The sequence below is a fragment of the Seriola lalandi genome, unplaced genomic scaffold (genome assembly GCF_002814215.2).
Source record: "Seriola lalandi dorsalis isolate HSWRI2012SDOR001 ecotype SW California unplaced genomic scaffold, Sedor1 jcf7180002054390, whole genome shotgun sequence".
NCBI lineage: Eukaryota > Metazoa > Chordata > Actinopteri > Carangiformes > Carangidae > Seriola > Seriola lalandi.
This window is the reverse complement of record NW_019524943.1, coordinates 319,047-345,117: the sequence shown is the minus strand read 5'-3', so window position 1 is coordinate 345,117 and position 26,071 is coordinate 319,047. Positions and strand designations below refer to the sequence as shown.

Sequence of the window (26,071 nt, the reverse complement as noted above, 5' to 3'; positions counted from 1 at the left end):
AATGCACATTTGCTGGGGAAGAAATGACCAAAGTAATTTATTTTGCAACCTCCATATCCACTAGAGGGCAGTGTTAGAGGCACTGGTCAGGTTTGCTGCCTGTGTCAAAAACACGGAAAAGGAGTGTGCCTGAAGTCGGTACGCGCTGTGATAGTCCTGTGTGTTGGGTTTCTACCTTTCCAGCTTGTCCCCGAAACTCATTTTTCAGTTTTTGCTAGTGTAAGAAAACATATCACTCAGAGCCAGGTGAGCGTTTATTTGTCTGTGTGCGGTTTGTGAGTTTTCTCTAAAACAAAAGTGCTTGAAGAACTCGAGGAGGGCCCGTGAAGCCATGGCTGATAGTATGGATGAGGATATGGAGGACACTCAGCCTCTCCAGCAGGACCTGACCTGCCCCGTGTGTCAGGGCATTTTCCAGGACCCTGTTTTGCTGCCCTGCAGCCACAGCTTCTGTCGGGAGTGTCAACACAGAAGTTTACAGTACAATAAGAAGTGTCCCGTGTGCAGGGAGGTGTTTGAGGAAGGCCAGGCCATCTCCAACCGTGCACTCAGCAGCGCCTGCGAGACTTTCCTCAAACAGACTAACTGGCGGTCGAGCCATAAACGTCCCAGTGAGGACACTTGTAACCTGCACCTGAAGCCGCTGGAGCTGTACTGTGAGAAGGACGAGGAGCCAGTGTGCGTGGAGTGCGTCACTCTGCACAGCACGCACAGGCTGTTGCCACTAAAAGACGGAGCACCAAAGTGTAAGGTAAAGTGCCCTGACCAGTTTTGCAGCCGTTTTGTTCTTCTTTGTCGGCACCACCATTCCTGTAATTCCTAACAACTGCTGCAAGAATCTTTTCCTCTGCAGTCCTAAGATGAAATATACCCGTATCCTCAGACCGATTCAGACAGCAGCCCGGGCAGGGGTGACCCGGGTTCATCCTCAGGTTTCAGTAACCTTGGACCCCTGATATCATGGGTTTGATAATAATAACTGCAGAATTACCACACAGTTACTTTAGGTTTATTACATTTAATAATATTATAACAGCACATGGCACAGCCCATGTAAATGAGTCAAAATGCTCAATAACAGGTCAAAGTGAGCCATTGTTATTGTTGTTAATTTCACCTGCGCTTTTCACCCCATGGCCATTTCTCTCCAACATAATAATTTGGTAGGTGTGTTATAATGTCCATGTTTAGCAGCAACGTTTATGTATGTAGAGTTGGAATGTTAGACGTCTTGTGAATGGTGATAAGCAGGAAATAGCCAGTACCAGCAATATGGTATGAATACAAGCTGATCATATGTACATGAGGCTGTTTGCTTATTGTTATTTAATGCTCTGTTCTTTCACATTACAGAAGGAGCTCAGCTTCAAAGTCCGGATTTTTGAAAAGAAAGTGGAAACGTATAAGAATATGACACATAAACTCGGCAACGCAGTGGATTACATCAAGGTAAAGTGTGCATATTACATTTGTCTAGAGTGGGGTCAAAAGTCTGTTAGGAAAGTGGTCTCAAATAATAAACTAATAAAAAACATATAAAAACATAATAACTAAATGAGTTTATTATTAGACAAGCTGCAGAACTGGTCCTTTGAATTTAAGACATCTACAGCCCCTGAAGCAGACACCTCCAGTTCACATCGCCGGTCTGTGAACAGCTGCCCTGCTGAAGAGTCTTTTACTAAAACCAAAATAATTTTTTTAAGACACAAGATTACATTACAAATCAAAAGTACAGACGAGAGAAACTGTATAATGCTGGGAATTAAATCATCTAAAGGATTTTTGTGGATTTACATATTACACTTAGTATGTAGAATTTAGTCACCTGCATGTCAGTAATAGTTCATTGTAGTTCAATGGATCTGTTATTATATTTTTTTCCTATCCTGCTGAAGAGGAGCATTTAATTGAGATCCAGAGTTTCACAGTATATGGGTGGTGCTCGAGCAACAGGACTTTCTATACAGAGCAAAGAGGCAGTGCAAGCTTATTTAGTATGTGTATATATACTGTAATATTTAGGTAATGTATGTAAGCTTTTCTCTCTGGCTGAACGCAGAATCAAGCTGGGCAGGCAGAGACACTGATCAAAGCAGAGTTTCAGAGGCTCCACGAAGTGCTTGTCACAGAAGAAGCTCTGCGTCTAAAAGCCCTGGCTAGTGAGGAGGAGGAGAAGCTTGCTGCCATACAGGAGCTGATTACCAACACGAACATGGACATCGTCGCTCTGAAAGAGCTCATCGACACTCTGAAGAAGGAGATGGGCAACGACGATCTACCCCTCCTGAAGGTAAGAGAAGGCAGCTTGACTCTACAGTTCAAAGATTTTTTTTTTGTTTTGTCTCTGATGTTTTAAGTGTTTTACAAGATGTTTCAAGAAAAACTAGTTAAACTAATCTCAATCACTCTCTTTATTTTTTTAGAATTTCCAGAATTTAAAAAGACAGTAAGTAACTGCAGAACTCACTGTAGCAATCACGTATACTGTGCTGCATTTCGTTGATGTACAGATGTCTCTTGTTAACTTTTTACATATTGCCATCTCTGCTCTAGAGCCCAGTGGACTCATGATGACCCTTGCCTCCCTAATGACTCTCTTCTGGACATGAGCAAGCATGTTGGTGCTTTGAGCTTCAAAATCTGGGAGAATATGCAGGCCCACGTCAAATATTGTGAGTAAATTATACAATGAGAGTTGGGAATGGTAACTTGTGTTAAGAACTGGGAATCTATACCAGAACTGGAAACAAAGTATTTCTTATTGACTCACTGGGGTCCATTAAAACTGTGTTGGATACTTCAAACATCAGTCTAGGAAAAACTGATTTAAAAAATTGGCACAAAATACCAGCATTCTGCAGTGTTACTCTGAAAACATTGTATGAGACATTAAAGACTTTGTCAAAATCATTTAAGAGGCAGTAAGACACTGTTGCATCTCTTCCTGTGTGTGCAGATCCAGTGGTGCTGAACCCAAACACAGCCACTCCATGGCTGTCCTTGAGTCCTGACCTGACCAGTGTGAAGGAAAGCCCAGAGCTGCTGACCACCCCGGAAAACCCAGAGCGCTTTGATCCCTGCATCTTTGTCCTCGGTGCTGAAGGTTACACCTCCGGGAAACACAGATGGGATGTCATTGTTGGTGACAGCCCCAAGTGGATTGTGGGAGTATGCAAAGAGTCGGTGGCCCGCAAAAAGAAGTTCACAGTCTCTACGAACCGTGGTGTGTGGTCCATAGGACTCAGCAAAGGGGTGTACACTGTCCTTACACAGGAGCGCTCAGAGCTTCAAGTGCAGCAGCGTCCAGAAAGAATTCGCATCAAGCTAAACATGGATAAGGGGGAGGTGTCATTTTGGGATGGTGGAACAGCAAAGCACCTGATCACTTTAAAACACGAGTTTAATGAAAGGATTTTTCCTATTTTTGGCCCTGGGCTCCATAGCACACCTATGATTCTGGCTCAGGGAAAAATGGCTGTGCACACATCATAATGGGCCAGGATACTGCAGAGCAATGGCTTGTTTACCTAAACCTGTAGAATTTAAATTAAGAATGATAACCTTTTCCAAATGAAAAGCTTTTTAAAAGCATGACAAACTCAGCAATCAAACTGGGATGAATTCTAACTGTAATTAGAACATTAAATAAAATATTAAAATCTTCCAGTGACGAGATGAACCATAATAAATTGGGGAAAGATAATTAATAAAGATAGAAAATGTTAAATGGGATGTAAAATATCCTAAAATCAGATATTCCTACTATAGGAATAGAAAAGACAGTACATTGGCTAAAAGCTTCTCACAAAATATTTTAAGAAAAGATTAATTTTGTGAGGGTGACTTTAAGATTTGGCATTAGAAACTAATGTCAGAAATAAATGTTGCAACAGTACAGTATGTCAGAAATGTAACTAGAGGATAATATGTAAAAACATGCAGGCAGCAAGTGAAGAAAGGCAAGGATAGATAAACCCTCTGATGTTAATAAAAGCCTTGCAGCTGCATGACCCATGAGTTAGGTGAGAAATGTCTTTCTGAATAATGACGTGACTGGCTTTCTCTGGGTCAGCAAAAGAGAATGAAGACCCTTTTTTTTTTTTTTTTTTTAAAAAGATCTGCCTAAGCTGAAGAAACTGGGTTGACTGATCTTTTGCCACTTTATGATGGAGAGACGGACATGTGCAGTGTGCCTGATGCTGGTGATCAATACTAATGAAAGGTGAATTAAACATGCTCTATTGATTTGTGATAGAGCTGTAGGAAACTCTTTGAGACCAAGCTCTTAATATCTGAGAGACAAACAGAAAACTAAAAAGCTGAGTGTGAAAGTAATAATTTAAGTTGCTTGCTTCTCTTGTTACACCTGTCTGTGGGAATATAGTGCTATATTAACTTTGTATATATTAACACATATTAACAAATAACTATGACCATGATACCAGGTCATAGTTATTTGTTAATATGTGCTTTAATTAATTGTTTATACTTTTATATGCTTTTTTTGATTATCCTCAAATTTTGTAATAATCTGTGCTGTTTTTTTCTTTTTGGTTTCATGATAATTGTTTTGGGTTGCTATTCATCACTCACTGCAGTGAGACCAGAAAGTAGTCATACTGAGCAGGCACAGTTTAGGCAACACTTTGAAAAATGATATACTACTGCAACTGCTCTGAATCTGTACGTTCAGAAAAATGAATATACTGTCTCCAAATGAACACTTATTCAATAAATTATGTTCAAATCAAATTTGTTTTGTTTCATTAATTAGACCCACATAAAACTATTCTTGAATAAATCTGATTAAAGGAAATGCTGCACTTGGGACACGAGTAAATGGGGAAAAAAACAAGCCTAGATTGCATTGATGCAACAAACTATAAGTTACCAAGTATTTTGAGTGAATGTTACTTTGATTTATTTTGACCATGTACTCAAATTGTATTTGTTATTCTTTTGCATTATGATAAATACATTATTGTCTCTGTGTGGTCTATGTCCAGATGTTTAAATGTTGTTTTCCATCTCCGCTGGATGGCAGTGTGGGACATGCCACTGTCTTTTGTGTTGGCAACCACCGGTTACTGCTCGCCAGCCATAAACACAGAAACAACGAGCATCTGTCCATGAGATGGACCGCAGGAATCGCGTCGATGCTGTTAAAGGGCTTCGTTGTTAGCGAGCAGCATGTCCTACTTGGGTCATAGCAATGAGTTCTCGAAACATAATTTACTAATTACATAATTATTAATTACTCTCAAGACTGACTTATTCTGGTAGATTCTGCAGCCGCTGACGATTGCGCATCTGGATTTGGCAGAGCTGCTACCGCTAGTTAGCGAACAAGCTAGCAAAGCACCGTGTTATCGCCCCAGTCAGCGGCTGCCTGCTGCGGTTGTTCCATATCAGACGCTACAAGCTAACTTAGCTAGCTGTCAGTCTTGAGCACTCGATAACAAAAAGTTGGCTCATGTGGTAGCTAGCGTTAAACGGGTCACCGAAAATGTAAATTACCATGGGGCTAAAGAGACGGGAACTGGTGAGTGTGATAATGCAAATCTGCAAACAACACGACTAACGGCCCCAGGCTGTTAACGGTATTGGGTTAGCTATCTTAGCTTAGCAACCCCTTACGATAGCTTTGTTATGATAGCCTGCGGAGAGCCCCTTGTTGAAACTAGTTGGTTTATCATGTAACTGGTTGGGTGTAAGAAACGAAATTCGTAAAGGCTATGTTTGCATATAGCGTTATTTGTATAGTCATACCACTACGTGTGAATACCTTAGTTTGTTTGACGTTACTGTTATATCTGTGAGACTGTTATACTGAGCTAACGCTACTGTACATAGGGCTAACACTCGTTATCTCCAGCAGAATATTTTTTCCAGAGGCTGTGTTTGAGCCTCGCACTGTGCATCAAGCATTGTAATTTTGCCACCCCTAATCAGTTGTGCAGAGTGAATGGCATTGCAGTTTACAGAGGGGTTACGCAGACTTAAACTGGAATCTCTTTGTGAGATGGGCCATGTAAACAGGCCACACGAAGTTGTTTGTGAGACCACCAGGCCACATACATATTACCATTAGAAACATTCCTGTATATTCTGCTGGCATTGTTCCTCTGTCTTGTGTAGTAGAGCAAGTGGTAGACCCAAACTGTGATGTAAATTGCTGCATATTTTTGGTGCAGATGTGTCTGTTAGAACTCACACCAAATAAGTCTCTCTCACATTTTACCTCCCATCATGCAGGCAGTGCCAGTGATGGCCTCTCCCCTCCCTGTCTCCTATATCCTGGTGTTTCTGCTGTTGGTTAAGTCTCCTGTCTGCCAGACAGGGGACTGCAAGGGCCACAGGCAGGTGTTGAGGGGACCGCCAGGCTATGTCACAGATGGCCCAGGAAACTACTCTGTCAACGGGAACTGCGAGTGGCTTATCAAAGGTAGTATTACTTAGATAATATATTGTCTCAGGCATAGGAAAATTATTGAAGAGAAATGTGTAATCTACTGACAGTCAGTTTTATAACAAATCACGCTGATATTCACCACCTGATTTATATCTTCCAGCTCCCAGCAACAGTCACCGCATTGTCTTGAATTTCACCTTCATGGACACAGAGTGCACCTATGATTACCTGTTTGTTTATGATGGTGACTCCTACCAGAGCCCTCTCCTAGCCAGTCTGAGTGGCAACACTCTGCCTCAACCCATTGAAGCCAAGTCTGGCAAGGTAATCGATTAAGACATGACCAATGAGAAGCTTAAGGATTGTAATTATGGCAAATAACTTCCCTTTATGTCTGTTATTTAATGTCCTTGTTCCAGATGCTGCTTCATCTCTTCAGTGATGCTAATTACAACCTCCTGGGCTTCAATGCAACCTACACCTTCTCTTTGTGCCCTGGTGCCTGTGGTGGTCATGGTCGCTGTGATTCCTCCTCATCAAAGTGCCAATGCCATCAGGATTGGGGAGGAGCAGCTTGTATAACTCCTCTGTGCTCTAAGGACTGTTCTGTGAATGGCCAGTGTGACAAGGTAAGAGTAGGGAACAGAGTAGTAAAACTGATTATTGATCTTTAACTATTCTTTAACTATTCTTCTCCATGTTTTATCTCAGAAAGGAGAGCGCTGTCTGTGTAACCCAGGCTTCCTGGGTCACAGCTGCCAGCTTGGGCTCCATGATGACAACGGGGTGGGGCAGTGGTGGCGTGTGAGTGAGGGAAACCCCTACACGCCTCCCAGGACAGGTTCTGGTGGCGTGTATCTGTCCTCTGCTGGAGCCATGTACTTGTTTGGAGGTGAGAGTGACACACTGCTTATTTCTTCTGATGTTGTTTTACTGAATGGTAAATGGTATGCTGAAAACAGCTAATATTTAATTATGTTAATTTAGCTAATTCCTTCATTCTTCAGCAGATTTATTAAATTCTAACTTGGAACAATGTTGATCACTTCAGAAATATTTCTATTTTATTTTGGATTTTAACCAACTTTGATATTGCTTGTCTCTAGTATCTGATAGTGTTGTTGATAATTAATGACAATAGTGTATCTTTGAATATTACTTCTTTTCCTGAAGGTTTCGATCTGAACAGAGCTCTCGGGGACTTGATCAAATACAATTTCACATCCAACCAATGGGAAAGCAGGTCTTATGGTCACTCTCCTGTAAGTGGTTTGTGAACACACGCACACACACACACACGCTGTTTTAGCCTCCTCTTGCTGTTGCATTTCATTTACTGTGTTTCAATGCATGCAAGTGACCTGGTTCTGATCAGCCTGCTGCAGTAACCCGATCTTTAAAATATCAGTTAAACAAGAAACCTGTTTTGCTTGAAACCTGTCAACACAGCTAGAATTCTACTGGAGAAACTTTATTTCTTGTCAGATGGATGAAAGGAAACGAAATTAGTTGTAGCAAGTATTAAAAGAAATACTGTAACACAAAGTCTGGCATAAACAAGCTGAAATAGACAAGTATCACAAAGTTGGATTCCATAGCTGAACAGTAGATTATTCATAAAACGTCTTCTTGCTGTGTTGTCTTTCCAGATACCATGGCAACAAAACTCCATAGCTTAAAGCTTCATATGATGAATGCACTTAAAATATGCCAAATGGAGTTACTGACCAAGTGTGTAGATGCAGGTTTTATAGTAATCAGGTTATTGTAGTGCAAGTAAATGTGTTCTTCTGTTTCCTGACTTCTCCCAGTTACCTGTTCTAATTGTGTATATGTAAACATAGTCAACATGAATATAAGTGCTCCCATTTATTATTTTTCATTGCAATGTTATTCCTTTCTTTCCTGCATTCTTTGACTCTCCTGTGCTGTCAGGTGGCTCGTCATTCCCACACAGCAGTAGAGTGGATGGGTAACATGGTTATCTTTGGAGGAGAGCTAGCCAACGGCTCCCTTGCCAGTGATGTCTGGATGTACCGGCCTCTTCATGATGACTGGCAACAACTTGGCTTTTCAAATACACGTGGCTCTCCTAAACTGGCCAATCACGCTGCAGCTGTAGTAGATGATTATCTCTATGTATTTGGAGGTGGGTTTCACATTACATTGTAACCTTGCAATCTGTCTTTGAATTGGCATAAATGTATCTCTTGAGAAATAAATCTTCTTATTTCCCAGGTCGCACTGAGGAGGATATGTTTTCCTCTTCTCTGTATCGGTTCGGCCTGCGTGGCTCTGGACGGTGGGAGACAGTTCAGCCTACTGGTGGTAAACCCCCGGCCACTGCTGGCCACTCCATGGTATTCCACAGCCCATCCAGGACACTGCTGGTCTACGGAGGCCATAGGCCCACCACTGCCAGGTAGACACACTTTCATGTATGAGTATGCTGGATACAGTGATACACACAGCAAGTAGGAGGAGTGAGAGAAAATGAGGCCTCTGACATGTGTTAACATTACCCACTCAGTTTGTTCCGCAATGCACTCATAGAAAAGATTCCCTTTTCTATTTCTGTTTTTGAAGGAGGAAGTGGAACAGTTTTCTGTCTAGTTTTGTGTGTTACTTTTGTTTGGGGATCTGCGGTTGTGTAATGTTTCTTGTGTTATTTATTATTATTATTATTATTATTATTCACATATAGTCAAATATAAACTATCTGTCGCATTGTATTAGATAAGATAAGGTGGAAAATCATGTTAAATTAAGCACTACAGAAAAAGATAAGAATAGCAAAAGTAGAAATTAATTAAATATTAAAATAAGTGGAAAGAGCATTTTAAGAATAATTCAACAAGTGAATCAAAAAATATACAAGATCTTTATAGATACTAAAAGTAACCTTGCTGTATATTTTTCTAAGGTTTAGTGTGAGGGTGAACAACACCGACGTGTTCCACGTTGACAGGAGGTTTTGGACATCCTTCCGTTCCCGTTTCCCAGCAACGGGCCCCAGAGAGAGAGCTTTCCACACAGCCACTGTCATTGGAAACTACATGGTGGTCTATGGTGAGCATTGACAAAATTAGCAGACACAATCCATGCAGTGCAGGCCTTTGTATATTTATCCCCCTCGCTTTCTGCCTTTCTGTCTCAGGAGGGAATGTACATATTCACTACCAAGAGGAGAAGTGCTATGATGAGGAGATCTTCTTTTACCATCTGGGCTGTCACCAATGGGTGTCTGCAGGGCAGAGATGGTCACTCCGTGAGTTCTTGTAGTCTTTATCTTCTGTCACAACTCTCACACGTGGAGACACACAGCCCAGTTTTCATTTATAAACGGTTATAACTTGCACCCCTGCACACACAGTACCTACAAAACTTTCTTTCTTTTGAAGGTGGGGATGCTGTGCGTGGGCGTTACTCACATGTTGCTACAGTGATGGAAGGACGAGTGCTGCTGGTTGCTGGGGGTTACAGTGGTGTTGCCCGTGGAGACCTGGTGGCTTACAAAGTTCCACTGTTTGTCAGTAGTGATCAAGGTGACAGGGTGAGTCAAGGTATCATAATGTCACAAAACAAGACAACAGGAAGTCATATTATTGGGAAGACTGGCAAATTTGCCCAAGCTGTATAAAGACTGATGGAAAGGGGAGAAATAATTGTGTTGAACATGAGTAACTAGGGATAACAAAATCATTGTGTATACCTGTGTGTGTGTGTTGCCTTACCAGGACGCTGTTTGTGCTGAGGCACTGGATGAAAGTATGTGCCTCAAGAACCCAGAGTGCAGCTGGTGTGAAGGCCGCTGTCGGGAGTACCAACCCACTAATCCGGTAACACTTCCCTCTGCACAGCCACACCAACAAACACCTTTTGTTTTAGACTGATGCATATAAATGTATGATGTTATATATATGTTATATTTATATCCATTCAGACATAATCAGATACCCAAAACATTTTTACACTTTCATGTGTCTTTATGAACATCTGTCAGGATTACAACTGCAATATGTAACCCCCGTTTTGTGTTCACAGTGTGGGAGTACTGGTTGCCTGGGCCTGGCACGCTTCCTGTCTGACTGCCAGTCGTGTCTAGTGTTCAGTGGCACTCCAGCTTTTCTGGCTCGTGCCCCTGGTGAATTTGGCTGGTGTGTTCAGAATGAGTCCTGCCTACCAGTGTCAGGTGAGACCCAGGGAGGGAGGAAGGAGGGCAGAAGAGAAGCTTCACACTGAGAAAAAATAAAAAGATGTTGGGAGTTGACATGGGAAGGACTAGACTCATGTTTGGCGTGTTTCAGAGATGGAGCACTGGGACCTGACTACACCTAGTTGAGATTGGACAAGCTACTCAGACCACGATTTGACTTGCCTGTCCAGTCGCGTACTTCCTTTGGTGCAGTGAGGTCATGTGCTGTTACTCCTTCTGAACACACGTCACACAAAAGTCACAGATCACATCTGTTTCAGTACAGTAGTACACTTTAGCAAACTGCTGTATAATGAGATATTAAGAGGTCAGATGTGTTTTTTGTGTGCTGACCTCTCCCTCTCGGTCTCACAGAGCGAAGTGCGTGCCGTGTGGACCAGATCTCAGGGGCGTACGGCTGGTGGGGGGAGCGTACCCTTTTCCTAACCTCCCTCCACTCCTGTCGCACCGAGAACTATGTCCCAGGACTGCACCTGCTCACCTTCCAGCACCCCCGCAACGACTCCCAGCCTGACAAGGTACGGAGTCCGAATCTCAAGTGCTAACTGTACTAGTTGTGGTTGTAACTACTTCCCTCTCTGCTTATACTTATCCCTCCTTCCTTCCTCCAACATTGCTTTGACACTTGAAATTCTCCACCTTGAAATTATAATTGTTTCTCTTTTATTGTTCATTCCTTCTTTGTGCTCTTGGCTTTTTAACCTGTTGACTCCAGTGCTCACTTCTCTTTGTTTGTTCTGCAATGCACTCATAGAGAAGATTCCCTTTTTAAGTAGTTTGTCAAACTTGTGGAACAGTTTGTAGAGAATAGTGCTTCTGTTGATGTGTTTCCACTTCCATCCATCCTCCTCTATCCTTCATCCTCCTCACCCCTTCGCCAGGTTTCCATCCTCCGCAGCACCAACATCATCCTTAGCCCCACTACAGAAATGGATGTAGCCCTACAGTTCAGGGGCTTCATCCACCCGTTGTGGGGGGCTCCCCCACCGGCACCTCCTCCCACTGAGACTGTCTCCATGTGGGCTCGCATCCAGAGGCTCCACTTTGAGGCTCAAATGGCATCAGGGCCTAACTCCAGCCAACTGGTGAGGGAAAGTGCACGTCAGCACTTCAAATTGTGATTTTTAATTGAATAATTTTTTTAAAAATAAATTGCCTGTCTAAAATTGGAAAGTATTGATAAGATTTGTTTCTGTAAACAAGGTCTTATAATATAATTTTCACTGGACAGTTTAGTGATTTTAGTCCCACATGGGATGACATTGTTGCTGTTGGAAGGCAGGCTTCCAAATCATCACCCTGTATATCTGCAGTATCCTGGATTGGGTCTGTGTATGCTATAAATGATATCTACCTTACTTTACTGCTGAAGTGTTGGACCCCAAAAATGAATCACGTCCAATAGTGTAATGGATTGTGGAATACTATTGTAATAGATTGAATCATGTATGAATTTTCATTTAAAATCAGTGTCTTATAATAGAATATTACATTATGCACATCTCCGGAATGCTAATTTAATTCAAAAAGGGCAGTTCAACAAATACAAGTTATATTTTAAATCAAATTACAGAGGTATATTAAATTAGCAGCAATTAAGTATGGACATTTTTGCTTAACTCACTTTCTCTTTCTTCCTGATCCTCTATGCATCTTTTAATTATCGGAGTAGGAGTTGGTGGGTCGTTGGGCAGCCCAGCAGGAGAAAGAGTTGAAGCTGCTGGCCCGCGCAGATGGGAGTAGACTGTTCTCTAACCTGACCAGGGGCAACCATTACCTTGTGCAGGCTGAAGGATACCTTAATAACTCGGGTTCAGGACAGACCAGCGAGATGGCCCTGATCTGGAACAGAACATTGCCTGGAGGGAGTGTGAGTACTGGCACAGTGTGCTTCTCCACAACAGCTAACAGCAACTATGTTTAGTCTGCATAAGTAGTGAAAGTAAAAAAATAAATAAATAAAATTTTAAGTTGGTGCTTTTTTTTTTTTTTTTTTTTTACCTCATATCCTCTCTTCCCAATAACTTGCTCTCCTTCCAGGAAATCTCCTTCCTGTTCTTGGAGCCCTACCGCTCAGGTTCTTGCTCAGGGTACATGTCCTGTCTGGCATGTCTGTCCGACCAGTCTTGTGGCTGGTGCCCATCTTTGTCCCGCTGCCTGATGCGGGATGGCCCAGACCTTGAACCCTGCCCTGAGGGAGAGAAAGGTGAAGTCAAGGAAGAAGATCAGCGCCATCTGCTGTTGGCACCCCAGCAGTGCACCTTGTGTGAAGAGTACAGAGACTGCTCTGCTTGTACTCAGGTACAACACAGATAACATCTTATCTATATTTTGACTTGTGTCACTTTGCTGCTGATATTATATAGCTTAATTTGGAGCTACTCTATTTCTGACTCACACAAAGCTGACTTTGGCCTGCAGGACCCTTACTGCGAGTGGCAGATAAACTCCAGCAAGAAAGGTGACTACCAGTGCAGTCGACGGGGGAGACTAGATGGATCCATACGTGACCCAAAGGGGTGCCCTAGAGTCTGCAACCAGTGAGTTGGAAGAACTATATTTTTAACATGGGTAATTTCAATACATACAGGATTCCCACAAGAACCTACAAGTCACCCTGATTGTCCTCCCCTCTCTGGTCATCTTTTTGTCTTGCAAAGGAGAAAGACATGTGGTGAGTGCCTTTCTAACTCCAGCCAGTGTGCATGGTGTGAGTCAGCCCAGGCCTGCTTCTATTTTGCTGCCTACCTCACAAAATATCCCTATGGAGAGTGCAGAGACTGGTACGACAGGTAAAATGAGGACATTTTCTAAACTCCTTTTATTGTATTTTTAGCTTAGAGTTGATCATTATTTGCAGTTGCACATACGCTTTCCTGTTAGTTTTAGAACTCAACCTGAACATTTGGAGCAGTACACTCACATTACTACCAGACTAAAACAAGACAAAGAACTGACAAAATCTTAAAATTGGAAGTTTCAAGACAGAAATTTAGCATATTTTATCAGTCAGGGAGTTGCAATTAACCACAGATCAATAATCTAATATTATCATTTATTTATTCTCTTACCTGTCAGCGTTCATTCGGTTCCCCAGTGTAAGCAATGTTCAGCTTTAAACACATGCACAGACTGCCTGCGAACATTCCAGTGTGGCTGGTGTGGTGACTACAACAATCCCACAATTGGAAAGTAAGTATGGCAAATGTATAATAATTGTTAAACAAGTAGACTGTACAGAGAAAGTACATATAATGCCAACACACCACTGATTTGAATTACACATTGCTGATATGTTAACAGTCATTGTTTTTATTGGGATTTCCTTGTGCTTATTCGGTTTTTCCATCTTTTCAGATGTTTAAGGGGAGACTGGGCAGGAATGGATGATCCCTCAGTGTATAACTGCAGTGTGGCTGTGGCTGAAGCACGGGCTGCCAAGTATGTTATCTCTTATGAAAGTGTCATGGCATGACAGACAGTAAAGTGTAAGCATATGACTTTCTTATAAGACAATGGCTTTTGTTATGAAGGTGATGTACTCTAAACATTGTGGGTTCAGTGTTTCCCAAAGGTTCAGAATTTATTTGTCATAGTCCAGTGCTTGAAAGGGCAAAAGGTTCTTAACTTGGTCTTCACAATACAATTACTTCAGTATATTTGATGGCTGAATTTTGCTTTCTGAAACCTTCCTGTATCTTAGAATGATCACCAACTTTAGGCTGCAAACTACTCCAAAACTTCCTCCTAGAGGTATAGCAAAATGGATGGTTGGAGAGATGGATATAGGTTACCTGTCCAACTTCACATCTCCCTGTCCTGCTCTTCTAGCCCTGAGCCGCAGACTTCAGCTCCGCCTCGACCGCTGGAAATGGAAATGGAGCTGGAGCACTTGGACGATGAAGAGCAAGATGCGATCTGGTCCTACCCCTCGTGCCCCGATGTCGAGGAATGCAGGCTAGGGCTCCACAACTGTCACCCCTTTGCCACTTGCATCAACACTCCCACCTCCTATGAGTGCCACTGTGAGAGAGGGTACACAGGGGATGGCACATTGCACTGCAACCAGACGTAAGAGTCTTCATGTATTTCTCTGCTCATTCATTTTTCATCTCTCTTAAACTAAAATTATTCTTCACCTTTCCCATTTAGCCGTCAGCATTGCTTTTTTAAATCTTTTAAACCCACCACAATTTCCCCCTCCCATAGGTGCTACAATGAATGTCGTGAGGGTCAATGTAGCGGGAGCCCACGGTTTGAATGTGAATGTTCCCTGGGCTGGACGTCTGACCCTGCCACTCTGGTCCTGAGTGGTGTTGAATGTGATGTGGACTGTGGCTGCAACTTCCACTCCACCTGTATAACTGCTCCAGGAATCTGTGACGAATGCCAGGGTGAGATCTTAATAGAAGAGTCTCATTCATTTTTTTTTTTTTTTTTTTTAAATAATCCCGAACCAGGACAAGAAAACTGGTCTCTTTACTGTCCCATTGGGACAATTATGAAGTGAAATCTTACTCACAATTAATAAAACTGAAACTGCATTGGTAATGCATTGATTGAAATTTCCTTTGTTGCCATTCTTCCTCTTCCTCTGTCATTCAGATTGGACCACAGGGCCTCATTGTGAGCACTGCCGTCCAGGTAGCTTTGGTTCTGCCCTGGCGGGTGGTGGTGGCTGTGTTCCTTGTGAGTGTAATGGTCATGGCGATCCTCTCCGAGGCTACTGTCACAACCAGACAGGCCAATGCTACTGCACCCATAACACTCAGGGACCACACTGTGAATCCTGCTTGCCTGGTTACTACGGAGACCCCAGGTAAGGAGATCTTCACCATTTACTTTGAGGGTAATGTCCAGTTTTTATTTATTTTGTGTCTACACTAATTAAAAACAACTCAAAATCAAGGAGTGGAGATGATAGTAAGATACTGATAAAAGTACAAAATGTGAAAACAGAAATAGCTTTGGTTGCTTTTTGTATTTTCACATTCTTTCATCATGACTTTCTCTGTCCAATAGGAACAACGGAACGTGCTACCGCCAGTGCCAGGGCCGTTCTGTGCTGCTCTCCTCCACCTCATCTTCCACCATACCTCTCTCCTCTTCTCTGGGATGGCGAAGTGGCACAGAGGGGAAAGGAGGACTTTCTCATTGCCTGTGGGTCCTGTCTGTGACTGAGAACCTGGCACCTTGTCTTCCCAGACAGCCATGTCCCCCTGTAGCCCTCACTCTACACCCAGACTCCCATACACATTGTAAAGTGAGTACAAACAAATGAATATGTCAGTTGTGCTGTAGCATAAACATAAAATGTCAGTATTCCCTTAACTGTCTCCATTAACATGACCTATGCTTTATTTTGCAGAGCTCATATGTCTATGTGTTTGATGGCCTTCCTCGTTTTCTGAACAATGGAGTTGTACATTCAGATCATAACCTAATTGGAGCATTTTGTGGTACCACAAGGACTCAGCCAATCACAGTGGAGGCCACCTCAGGTATCCTTCAAACTTAAACACTTAAATTACTTATTATTGGTTTACAGCTTAAACTACTCATTCACGAATAAGTACGTTATTCACAGTGTAACCCTAATCTATGTATTCATTATAACTGATTTAAAGTAGGCACGAAAACATACATCGTGTTAAGTCATTTTGACAATATTGTATTTTCTCTTTTCCACCAGGTGTAATCTCAGTCTACTTTGAGGCCAATGTCTCTTCAAGCAAACCTCAAGGCTTTAATGCATCTTTCTGGGTGCGGCGGTGTCAACAGAGCTCTGATGAGGGTGAAGAGGGGTCACCCATATGTCCAGGTGGAGCCCAGTGCCAAAGTGGGCTCTGTCAGTGCCCTCAAGGATATGGGGGACCCCACTGTGATCGGCCCATGTGCCCTCAGGACTGTGGATTAGCAGAAGGAAGAGGAGCTTGTAATATAGTAAGTATTGTGACAATTTATATTAAGGATTTAACATTTGCTTTTATTTTCCAAGTTTTTCCTTGTGCACAGGGTTAATTTATTTCTGGGACTAGAAGGTGTTTATGAATGAATAAAATGTGAAAATTGTATTGTATAATTATAAAATTTTATTGATTAGTATTAGAATACCATAACACAATATTTTTTTGTAGTTATATCCTCTACCATTTGAATTGTTGTAATGTAGTCATAATAATATTCAGTTATAAATGCAAAAAATTCAGGTTATGCTTCAGGAATTTTAAAATTCTGAAAAAAGAAAAAAGAGAGAGAACAAATTTTCCTGTTTGCTAACCATCATTTTTTTATTTGTCTCAGTCTTTGGGGCTGTGTGTGTGCTCAGACAGCTGGGCTGGCTCAGACTGCTCTGTTCCTCGCGACTCCAACAGTCTACTCTGGGAAACACTGCTGGACACACAACTGACAAAGGTAGGGGCACAACATAACATAAATGGGAAAAGAAAATGTTTTAATGTTGCTCAATTCATGAATTTCACACCCACAAAAACACATTCATATGTACTGTTGCTCCACAGAACCAGGCGCACAGGTTCCTCCACAGGATGGGCCACTCTCTGGTATCTGGACCACAGGGCAATCTCTGGATGTATGGAGGACTGTCTCTGTCAGAGGGCATTCTGGGAAATGTCTACAGGTAAGGGCACGTAACCTGAGACTATTCTGAGTAGCATTAATGTCATTAAACCTTTAAGGTTTATTGTACTGTATGTGTCTGGGACATGTACTGTCTTTATGTGTATAATAATGCATTTAATCCCTGCTTATTTTAGATACTCTGTGTTGGAGCATCGTTGGACCCAAATGTTGACAAGCTCTGTGGAAGAAGGCTCGACTCCTAGCCCTCGCTATCACCACGCCTCTGCACTGCTGACCAGTCATGAGTCTGGCACTGGAGGCCACGCTGCCACTCACAACTTCATGTTGGTGGTGGGCGGTGTCGCTCAAAATGGTGTTGCCATGGATACCTGGAGTCTCAATCTCAGCAGTTTAGTCTGGAGAGAACACAAGGTTAGAATTGGATTAAAAGTGGAAATACAAAATATCTGGAAGATCTCAAATCTCCTTTTTCTACCTCTTACAAATTACATTTTCTTCTTCCTCTGACAGAGCTCAGTGCTGCCTGCCGTGGCAGGCCACACTCTAACTGTACGTCGAGACTCCTCTGTGCTGTTGATCGGAGGTTACTCTCCAGAGAATGGCTTCAACCATCATCTACTGGAATTCAGCCCTTATTCTGGGAACTGGACCATTTCCCCACACACTGGCACACCACCTACAGGTTTTTGAGGCCTTTTGTTTTTTAAGGGTTGTAATATAGTTTTTGATTCACTCCATAACATAATAGTTAATTTATTAGTCTACCTCGCACAGAAATTCAGGATTACATTTTGAAAATGTCTAAAAATATACAACACAAACAGAGATATAGCAAACTGACTTTTTTTTTTCTTCAATCAGGTTTATATGGCCACTCGGCAGTCTACCATGAGCAGACTGATGCCATCTATGTTTTTGGAGGCTACCGCTTTCATGTGGAGACAGTGGAGCCCTCAGGCGAGCTCTACAGTCTATACTACCCCAACCTCACCTGGTCTCTGCTGGTCCCCTCGCAGGGTAATAAGGTAAGAAACTGACCACATCACCAGTCCCGTCCAGTCTAGTCCAGTTCAGTGAATAAAGATAACTTATTTATTCTTGCTGTATCATCTCTTTGCTCCGCAGCCCCTGTCCCGTTTCTTCCATGCTGCAGCTCTGATCAAAGACACCATGGTCATTGTCGGGGGAAGGACGGAAGCAGAAGACTACAGTAACTCAGTGTCTCTGTATCAAATCAACTGTAACAACTGGATACAACCAGGTGACCATCTTGACATCTTCCTGCAGCTTCAGTTATGGTCAAATCATAATTTACCATACCATAATAATGTAATCACCTTTCATCTCTTTCCTTCAGTCTCAGCTGTAGGCGATCCAGTAAATCGTTCAGTGTCTCTTGCCATGACAAGCTGGGGTGGCCGTCTCTTCCTGTCAGGAGGCTTCAATGGTGTCACACTAGGCAGACTCCTAACCCTGACTGTGCCCTCGGACCCTTGCGCCCTGCTGCCCACACCAGAGGCCTGCAACACCACCACAGGCAGCTGCGTATGGTGTCGGGGAAGCTGTGCTTCTTCTGATACTGCTGAGAGGTAACTTATTTGGCTGAAGGCAAATCAGTAGATAAATAGCCCCCTGTTTTTGAGTTTGAAGTTATGTGCATCCAAAAATGCAATGTAAATGTAAGAATGCATTCAACCTTATACACTCTGTCCCACTCCATCAGAATGGGGTGTTTCACTGGCCAGTCTCCCTGTTCCCCAACCCCTCGTCAGCCAGACCAGTGTCGCAGACTGAAGACCTGCAGTGAATGCCTGGCCCGACACCCTAAGACGTTCTCAAGTCCATCACAGGTAACATACAACACACCTATGCAACCACCATCACTAGCTCAAATAGAGACAGTCTGTCAACTAAAATCTTTTTTTTTTTTTTTTAGCCTGCTCTTCAGTGTAAGTGGTGCACAAACTGTCCAGAGGGGGCCTGTATCAGCAGCTCTGTTAGCTGCACATCTGAACATGACTGTCGGATCAACCAGAGAGAGATCTTTCTGTCCAGCAACTGCACTGAGACCAGCTGTGAGGCTTCTGACTGCCCCAAGTGTACTGCTTCTGGAAAATGCATGTGGACTCGCCAGTTCAAACGCACAGGTGCAGGCAATAGTGGCTTTCTTCAATTTTCAGTCCATAGCTGAAAATAGATAAGATTCTGTAATCATGATCACCAAACCTAGTAGGATATGGATTAATTATTAATTTGAAGATAATTGTGCTCCTCAAATAAAATATCCCTCTAGGTTACCGCTGAGATTTAGAGTATTTTCATGAAGTGTTGCTCTAAAACACGTTGTCTGTGTTGTGATTTCTCCAGGGGAGACGAGGCGCATCCTGAGTGTGAACCCAACCTATGACTGGACGTGTTTCAGCTACGCCCTGCTCAATGTCTCACCCATGCAGGTGGAGTCTTCTCCCCCTCTGCCGTGCCCTCCACCTTGTCACAGTCTCCAGAACTGCAGCCTCTGTCTGGGCTCGAGAGGCTCTGATGGGGGCTGGCAGCATTGTGTGTGGAGCATGGCACTGCAGCAGGTATTACTGCCGTGCTTGATCTTTACAGAGGATTTTGTGTGTTATTTTTTTTAAAGCATGTTCGTATGCTGCTAACCTCTCTCCCCCTCTTGCAGTGTATGAGCCCATCTTTCGTGCCACTGCGATGTGAGGCAGGTCAGTGTGGTCGTCTGCTTACTGGGGGGGACTCTTGCTCTCCCCAGTGCTCCCAGCTCACCCAGTGCTCCCAGTGCATTGCCAGGCCTCAGTGTGGCTGGTGTGCCACTCGCGGGGGCAATGGAGCTGGACGCTGCCTGCAAGGAGGACTGGATGGTGAGTAATATTTTTTCAGCTGATTCACTCACGCTGAATGTTATTCTCACTCACCTTCCTCCATTTATGTCTCCCAGGGGTGAGTGAGGGTGTTTGCCCCCTGAGAAACAGCAGCTGGTCTTTTCTCCACTGTCCAGAGGAGGATGAGTGTGCTAATGGCCATCACCACTGCAACAGCACCCAGGACTGCCACGACCTACCCCAGGGATACCACTGCACCTGCAAACAGGGTTACATACTCAGCAGGTGAGATCAGGAGCCCTGAATACATAGTATATAGGATAGGATAGTTAAAAAATACTTCATGGCTTCTCATTGTAACTGGACAACTTTACCCGAATCGCCTCTTGTTTTTGTTCTTTTCAGTGTTTCTGGTCAGTGTGAGCCAGTTTGTGCACAAGGCTGTGTGAATGGGACATGTGTGTCCCCAGGAGTTTGTCAGTGTCACTTTGGCTTTGTTGGGGATAACTGCTCCTCTCAGTGCAGCTGCAACAAACACAGCAACTGTGCTGGTGTCAACAAACCAGATGTTTGTCTTGAGTGCCACAATAACACCATAGTAAGTGCTTATAGTAATACACATCCACACACTGTGAGCAAAGTTTTCTCCATATTCATTTGTATGTATTAATTTCTCCTTTCCCCAATTCTAGGGTAAGCACTGTGAGAAGTGTAAGCCACTGTTCGTGGGCTCTGCCAAGGGGGGCGGCACTTGTCGTCCCTGTCGAGAGTTTTGCAGGGGAAACAGTGCTGTCTGCCTGTCCCGGGATGAACATAAGAAGGCCCTTGAAAACCCTCGGCTCTTCTCTCTGGACCCCAACAAAGTAAGTGTCTGAAATAATCATGGCCATTATTTGGATTCTAAGTAACAGCAAATACACAAGTGAGCATGCATAGGTTTTTTTTTTTCTATCTCGAGCACTGCCTTTATTTTAACTCCTTTTTAAGTTTCAGAGTCTATCTCTTTTTCTCTTCATCAGATTCAGGACTGGGTGTCGGAGGGTCCAACAGAAGAGAATGCCATGTGTGTGAACTGCCAGAATAACAGTGTGGGGGACAAATGTGACAGCTGCCTCAGTGGCTACTTCCTGCTGCAGGGGAAGTGTGACAAGTGAGTTACATTTGCTATTCATGTGTCAATGGATTCCCATACTGTGACAAAACATGTTATATATAATAAACTTAGGTTTTAAAATGTTTTTTTTTTTTGTTTTTTTTTTTAAAAAGGTCTTCATACTGTGTGTTTTGGCAGTGTCCACAATTGCCATTATTTTGGTACACACAATACCAGGCCTATCAGATCTAATCTACATCAACATACAATGCTTAGTGCATGTTGTACTACTAAATATCGATTCTTCTTTTAATTTACCGTGTCATCAAAGGCAGTTTTTTCTGTCTTGTCTTACAGCAGAAAATATGCTAGTAATGAGATGGAAATCTCCTCATGGCTATAAATTAGATAAATAAAAAAAAATCAATGCTTAATATTTTCAGAAGCAACACACTTTCTCCTCTTTACTGTTTGGAGATTCTCGTCTTCAAGTACTTAGATTTTTGTTCAGTTCCAGATATTAATTATAGGTACAACTAATATCTCCACACTGTTTGCATTTTATTCAGTTGCCAAAATAGCTGCCTGCATAAGAGTGTACATGTCATAATGTGTTGAGAGGCAGAAACAGGAAGTTTTGTGGTGTTCGAGTTTTTGGGGTTGACCAAAGAGTCAATATGGCCGTCGCCCATAAAGTAGTTGGCAAGTAACTTCAAAAGAGCGTCTTTTGTCAAGTAACAATTTCTCCTTTTCAATGTTCAGATTCTCTCCTTTTGTAGTATTTGGATGTTCTCCTCTTTACTGTTTGGATTTCTACTCATGTGTTTGAACTTTTTCCTCTTCATTGCAGGTGTCAGTGCAATGGCCATGCAGACACATGTAATGAACATGATGGCACAGGTTGCCCCTGCCAAAACAACACAGAGACCTCGTCCTGTCTGAGCAGCCCTCAGAGTGACCGGAAAGACTGCTACAGGCAACAGGTATGCACACGTTAGAAATGATTTCTTATATAGCAGAAGAATGTCACAATATTTTTTACTTTTTTCTTTATCTGCGTTGATTAAATCAGTAATTAAAACAGAGAAAAAAACAGGTGACCATGTTCTATTCATTACAGGATTTTGCTCAAATTGTATTTCTTTTGCTCTTCCATTTAGTGTGCCAAGTGCAAAGACTCCTTCAATGGCACACCGGTGAATGGGCGTCAGTGCTACCGTCAGTTCAACGTGGATACTGAGTGCTGCTTTGACCCGACATCCCAGACCAACTGCTTCCATCATCCCACCATTCGCAACCTGCCCAAGGGGCGCACAGTGTTCTTTGCAGCCCAGCCAAAGTTCACCAATGTTGACATTCGGGTCACCATTGATGTTACCTTTGGTGAGGTGGAGGTGTATGTGTCCAACTCTCATGACACCTTCATTGTGGATGTGGATCGGTACTCGGGGATTCACACCATTAAGATTGAGGAGGAATCGGTAACCCGGGGAACAGCAACTGGGGTAGATAAGGATTCACCTCCGTCCCCTATTAAGGTGTTTGCCAATGCTTCATCCAGTCTTGGGGGCCCCGTGCTCTCCCACAACCCACTGCAGCTGCAAGCAAAACCTCCAGGAGCTGATAGAGAAATTAGGGAGGAACGGGCTGAGGGACTCATCACCTACATCACTGTGTGGAAACCACAGACAGTGCTGATTGTCCATGCTGTTCGAGATCGTGTAGTCATCACTTTCCCCCATGAAGTGCATTCCCTGAAATCCAGCCGTTTCTACATCGCTCTGAGAGGTGTGGGAACTGGCGAGAGACAGGGAGAGTCCCAAGGTCTGCTGTTTCTGCGACAGGACCAAGCCCACATCGATCTTTTTGTCTTCTTCTCTGTTTTCTTCTCCTGCTTTTTCCTCTTCCTGTCTGTCTGTGTCCTCTTGTGGAAGGTTAAGCAGTTCCTGGACTTTCGTCGGGAGCAGCGGCGCCATATTCAGGAGATGACCAAGATGGCGTCAAGACCCTTTGCTAAACTCACTATATACCTTGAGCCAGAGGAGCCTCAGCTCATCTACCTGCCCTCAGCTGGTGGAGGGGTGGGGGGCAGCACTGTATCGCTTGCTCATGCCCGCACAAGCAAGTTAGGAGGAGTGGTGGTGGGCCAGAGGGGCAGGGCAGGAGCTGTCTCCTACAAACATGACCCGGGTTCCGGTCCCACAGCCCACCACCACCATCACCTCACCCTGGGCGGAGGGGGCAATAGTGGCCAGCACCTGCCGCTGCACTACCTGAACACCCACCACTATGCCAGCACCACTGCTGGCACTCCAGCCTCACATCATCACCATCCATCCACATACAGCGGCTACCAGCATTTTTGCCGCTCTGACCCGTTCCTCTCTCAGCTCATGGGTTTTTCCTATTCCACCTTTAAGGTGGGGCCCATCACCCTGGAGCCCACAGATGATGGCATGGCTGGGGTGGCCACTGTTCTCTTCCAGCTCCCTGGGGGTGTCTTGGCTCCAAATCGTGCCTGTCTGGGCTCTGCACTGGTTACTTTGCGTCAGAACTTGCAAGAATACTGTGGCCATGGCAGTGGAGGGGGGCACCCAGGGGCGGGAGCAGGGCGGAAGGGGCTGCTAGGGCATCAGCACCTAACCACTATGGCTATGTAGGGAAACAAACAAAAGATATAAATGAAATAAGACAGGGATAAAAGAAATGGGTTAAGTCTGTAAATTGTTTGATATATAATAAATTAATTTTTTGAAAGAAACATAGCCGCAAGGCAAAGACAAAGTCCAAAAGAAAGAGTTATGTCAGAGTCAGTTAACAAGAGCATTTTGAACAGAGTTGTACATACACTGTATAATGAATTATTAAGTGTCTTTTATTGTATTATGTATTGCTATACTGTATTTCAGTGCTTCACATGACCAAGCCAGCTGTCTCTAGAATGCACTACAACTGCTTTATGTATCAAGAAAACAGTGTTGCATCCTGTCTGTGATCACTAAAGAGGTATGAGCACACTCGACAGTCAGTCCCATACAAAGACTGAAGCTGGACTGTTCAAAGTCTTCTCATTGACCAACAGAGGTGTTAAGAAAGACATCCGCTCACTTTGGAACCAACATGTGCTTTATACCCCCAAAAAGTGACAATCAAAATTGCCATTGAGAACAAAAGACTGTTTAAATTGGTTCAGCATAATGTGCAAGATTTTGATTGTCAGCTCAGCGCAGGATAAAAAAAGTCAAAGTTGCTTGCAAGATGTTTTTTATATCATAGTCGACATGAGTGATTTATAATTGTAACTCAAAACATGGCAGGCTTGTAAGCTATTATGTTTATGTTAAACAGACTCCTGGGTATGTTTTTGCATATTCATTCACCTGCTATGTTACATTGTTATTTGTTTTTCTGCTCATCTGCCTTCACTTCTTGCCTTGTCTGTGAGTCAACTGGCTTACACTTGTTACATGTGTTAATGTGTGGTGTAGCTCCTGAAGGACATAATAACAATGACATATTTTACATTTTGTTTCACAAATTGTTTTTGTAAAAAAAATATGAAGGATAATGTTTTCAATATTAGTCTTGAGTTCCTGACACTATATTAATTTAACAACAACCAAACTCGTCCATGAAAACATTTGATTACTTTTTGACATGAAATGTATGTAGGTCTTTTGCTAGTTTTACTGGACTGTTTTTTTTTTCTCTTCTTCAGGCAACTTGCTTGCTTAGATGACTGTATTGGCCAATCATTGCTACAATTTGATCAAAAACTTTGGATGTGGTAAAAAAAGGAAAAAGAAAAATACAATATGAAAAATGTTACAATGGTAATGGAAAGAGTTGTTAGAAAGTTCTCCTGGTGAGAGATTTTGGAAAGACTTGACAGCATTTTTATTTGCAATGAGACAGAATAATGAGACACAATGACTTGTTCACTGGCTGGTGTTGACATGAGAATTTTTGTTTTCTATTTGTTTTCCTTTTTGCACTGCATGGAGGCAATGAGCCCCATTATTCATGTGAAACACTAAGAGTGGATGTCGTCCAGCCTCCGATGGCACATAGTGTCATGGATGACCTCAGAGTGGTGCTACTGGCTTCTTATCAAATGAAAAAAAATCATGGTAGGTTTTGTTTTGAACTGAATACTCAGCATAGTGAAGCAAACTAAAGCTCAATGGAATATTGTCACTATTTATAGCAGCCCTCCACAAATAAGCATTAATACTGTTTTGTTTGTCTTGTATCTTTGTGTTTTTTTTTTTTTTTTTAATATACTTTATTTTTGTACATAACATTTATTGTGTTTGTTTGTTTTTTGTTTGTTTGTTTGTTTTCAAAGAAGGGAACAGTGTTGTACAGAAGATTGTGTTAAGATTCTCTGTCCCGAGTCGGATGAAATAAAGTCTGTGGAACAAGATGTGTGTGTGTGTGTGTGTGTTTTGTACAGGAGAAAAGATCATCTTGGGACCTACCAAGATGTTTTCAACTGGGATGTGAACACAAAAGATGCTGCCACAATGTTAACATTTCATTTGTGATAATTGGATAATTAAAATGTTTTTAAACACAATATCACTACCATTTTTAGAAAAATCTCAAATGTATTTGCAGAGTGTATTTGTGTGTAATTACAGTGATGTATATGATAGATAAACATGATAAAAAATATACTGAAATAAAACCAATATAAAAATAGTAATAGATAAGTAAATGTCAAAGTGACACCTTTGCACTGCTTGTTTTGTCCAACCAACAGTCCAAAACCTCAAAATTACTAGAAATAAATTACAATTATTAGAATAATAAAAAGGAAAAGCAGCAGATCCTCACATTACAGAAACTGGAACCCTAGCTTATGGAAAGATCTCAGCCACTTCCATATAATTTAAAATCAAATAAAA

The 26,071-nt window shown here is 42.6% G+C and overlaps 2 protein-coding genes across 2 annotated transcripts; both read left to right on the top strand.

Annotated features, from left to right (window-relative positions):
* The first annotated feature begins 109 nt into the window (after positions 1–109).
* trim35-28 (tripartite motif containing 35-28) lies at positions 110–4,755 on the top strand. The gene is made up of 6 exons (XM_023409336.2): positions 110–751; positions 1,354–1,449; positions 2,063–2,293; positions 2,427–2,449; positions 2,557–2,675; positions 2,960–4,755. The coding sequence occupies exons 1-6, from the start codon at positions 332–334 to the stop codon at positions 3,493–3,495; spliced, it is 1,425 nt and encodes a 474-aa protein (XP_023265104.1). The 5' UTR covers positions 110–331; the 3' UTR covers positions 3,496–4,755.
* A 354-nt stretch (positions 4,756–5,109) lies between these two features.
* Positions 5,110–25,587, top strand: megf8 (multiple EGF-like-domains 8). Its single transcript, XM_023409349.2, has 44 exons — positions 5,110–5,545; positions 6,259–6,448; positions 6,576–6,739; positions 6,835–7,044; positions 7,127–7,307; positions 7,589–7,677; positions 8,351–8,564; positions 8,654–8,837; positions 9,339–9,484; positions 9,573–9,683; positions 9,817–9,968; positions 10,153–10,254; positions 10,460–10,607; positions 10,986–11,149; positions 11,513–11,716; positions 12,304–12,501; positions 12,672–12,932; positions 13,053–13,171; positions 13,292–13,423; positions 13,710–13,823; positions 13,989–14,072; positions 14,463–14,702; positions 14,841–15,025; positions 15,237–15,450; positions 15,654–15,894; positions 16,000–16,132; positions 16,324–16,574; positions 16,935–17,045; positions 17,153–17,271; positions 17,408–17,645; positions 17,745–17,916; positions 18,096–18,259; positions 18,360–18,495; positions 18,592–18,823; positions 18,958–19,084; positions 19,171–19,381; positions 19,602–19,816; positions 19,912–20,107; positions 20,185–20,353; positions 20,474–20,666; positions 20,761–20,931; positions 21,088–21,218; positions 22,012–22,144; positions 22,322–25,587. The coding sequence occupies exons 1-44, from the start codon at positions 5,522–5,524 to the stop codon at positions 23,819–23,821; spliced, it is 8,673 nt and encodes a 2,890-aa protein (XP_023265117.1). The 5' UTR covers positions 5,110–5,521; the 3' UTR covers positions 23,822–25,587.
* The last annotated feature ends 484 nt before the right edge of the window (positions 25,588–26,071 follow it).

Excerpts from the sequence above, each read along its gene's own strand:
- megf8 (XM_023409349.2), top strand. The coding sequence starts at position 5,522 with ATGGGGCTAAAGAGACGGGAACTG. Across the intron at positions 15,026-15,236 it reads AATCTGTGACGAATGCCAGG|ATTGGACCACAGGGCCTCAT; the intron begins GTGAGATCTTAA and ends TCTGTCATTCAG. Across the intron at positions 20,108-20,184 it reads CCTGCAAGGAGGACTGGATG|GGGTGAGTGAGGGTGTTTGC; the intron begins GTGAGTAATATT and ends TATGTCTCCCAG.
- trim35-28 (XM_023409336.2), top strand. The coding sequence starts at position 332 with ATGGCTGATAGTATGGATGAGGATATGGAGGACACTCAGCCTCTCCAG. Across the intron at positions 1,450-2,062 it reads ACGCAGTGGATTACATCAAG|AATCAAGCTGGGCAGGCAGA; the intron begins GTAAAGTGTGCA and ends GGCTGAACGCAG. Across the intron at positions 2,676-2,959 it reads GCAGGCCCACGTCAAATATT|ATCCAGTGGTGCTGAACCCA; the intron begins GTGAGTAAATTA and ends CTGTGTGTGCAG.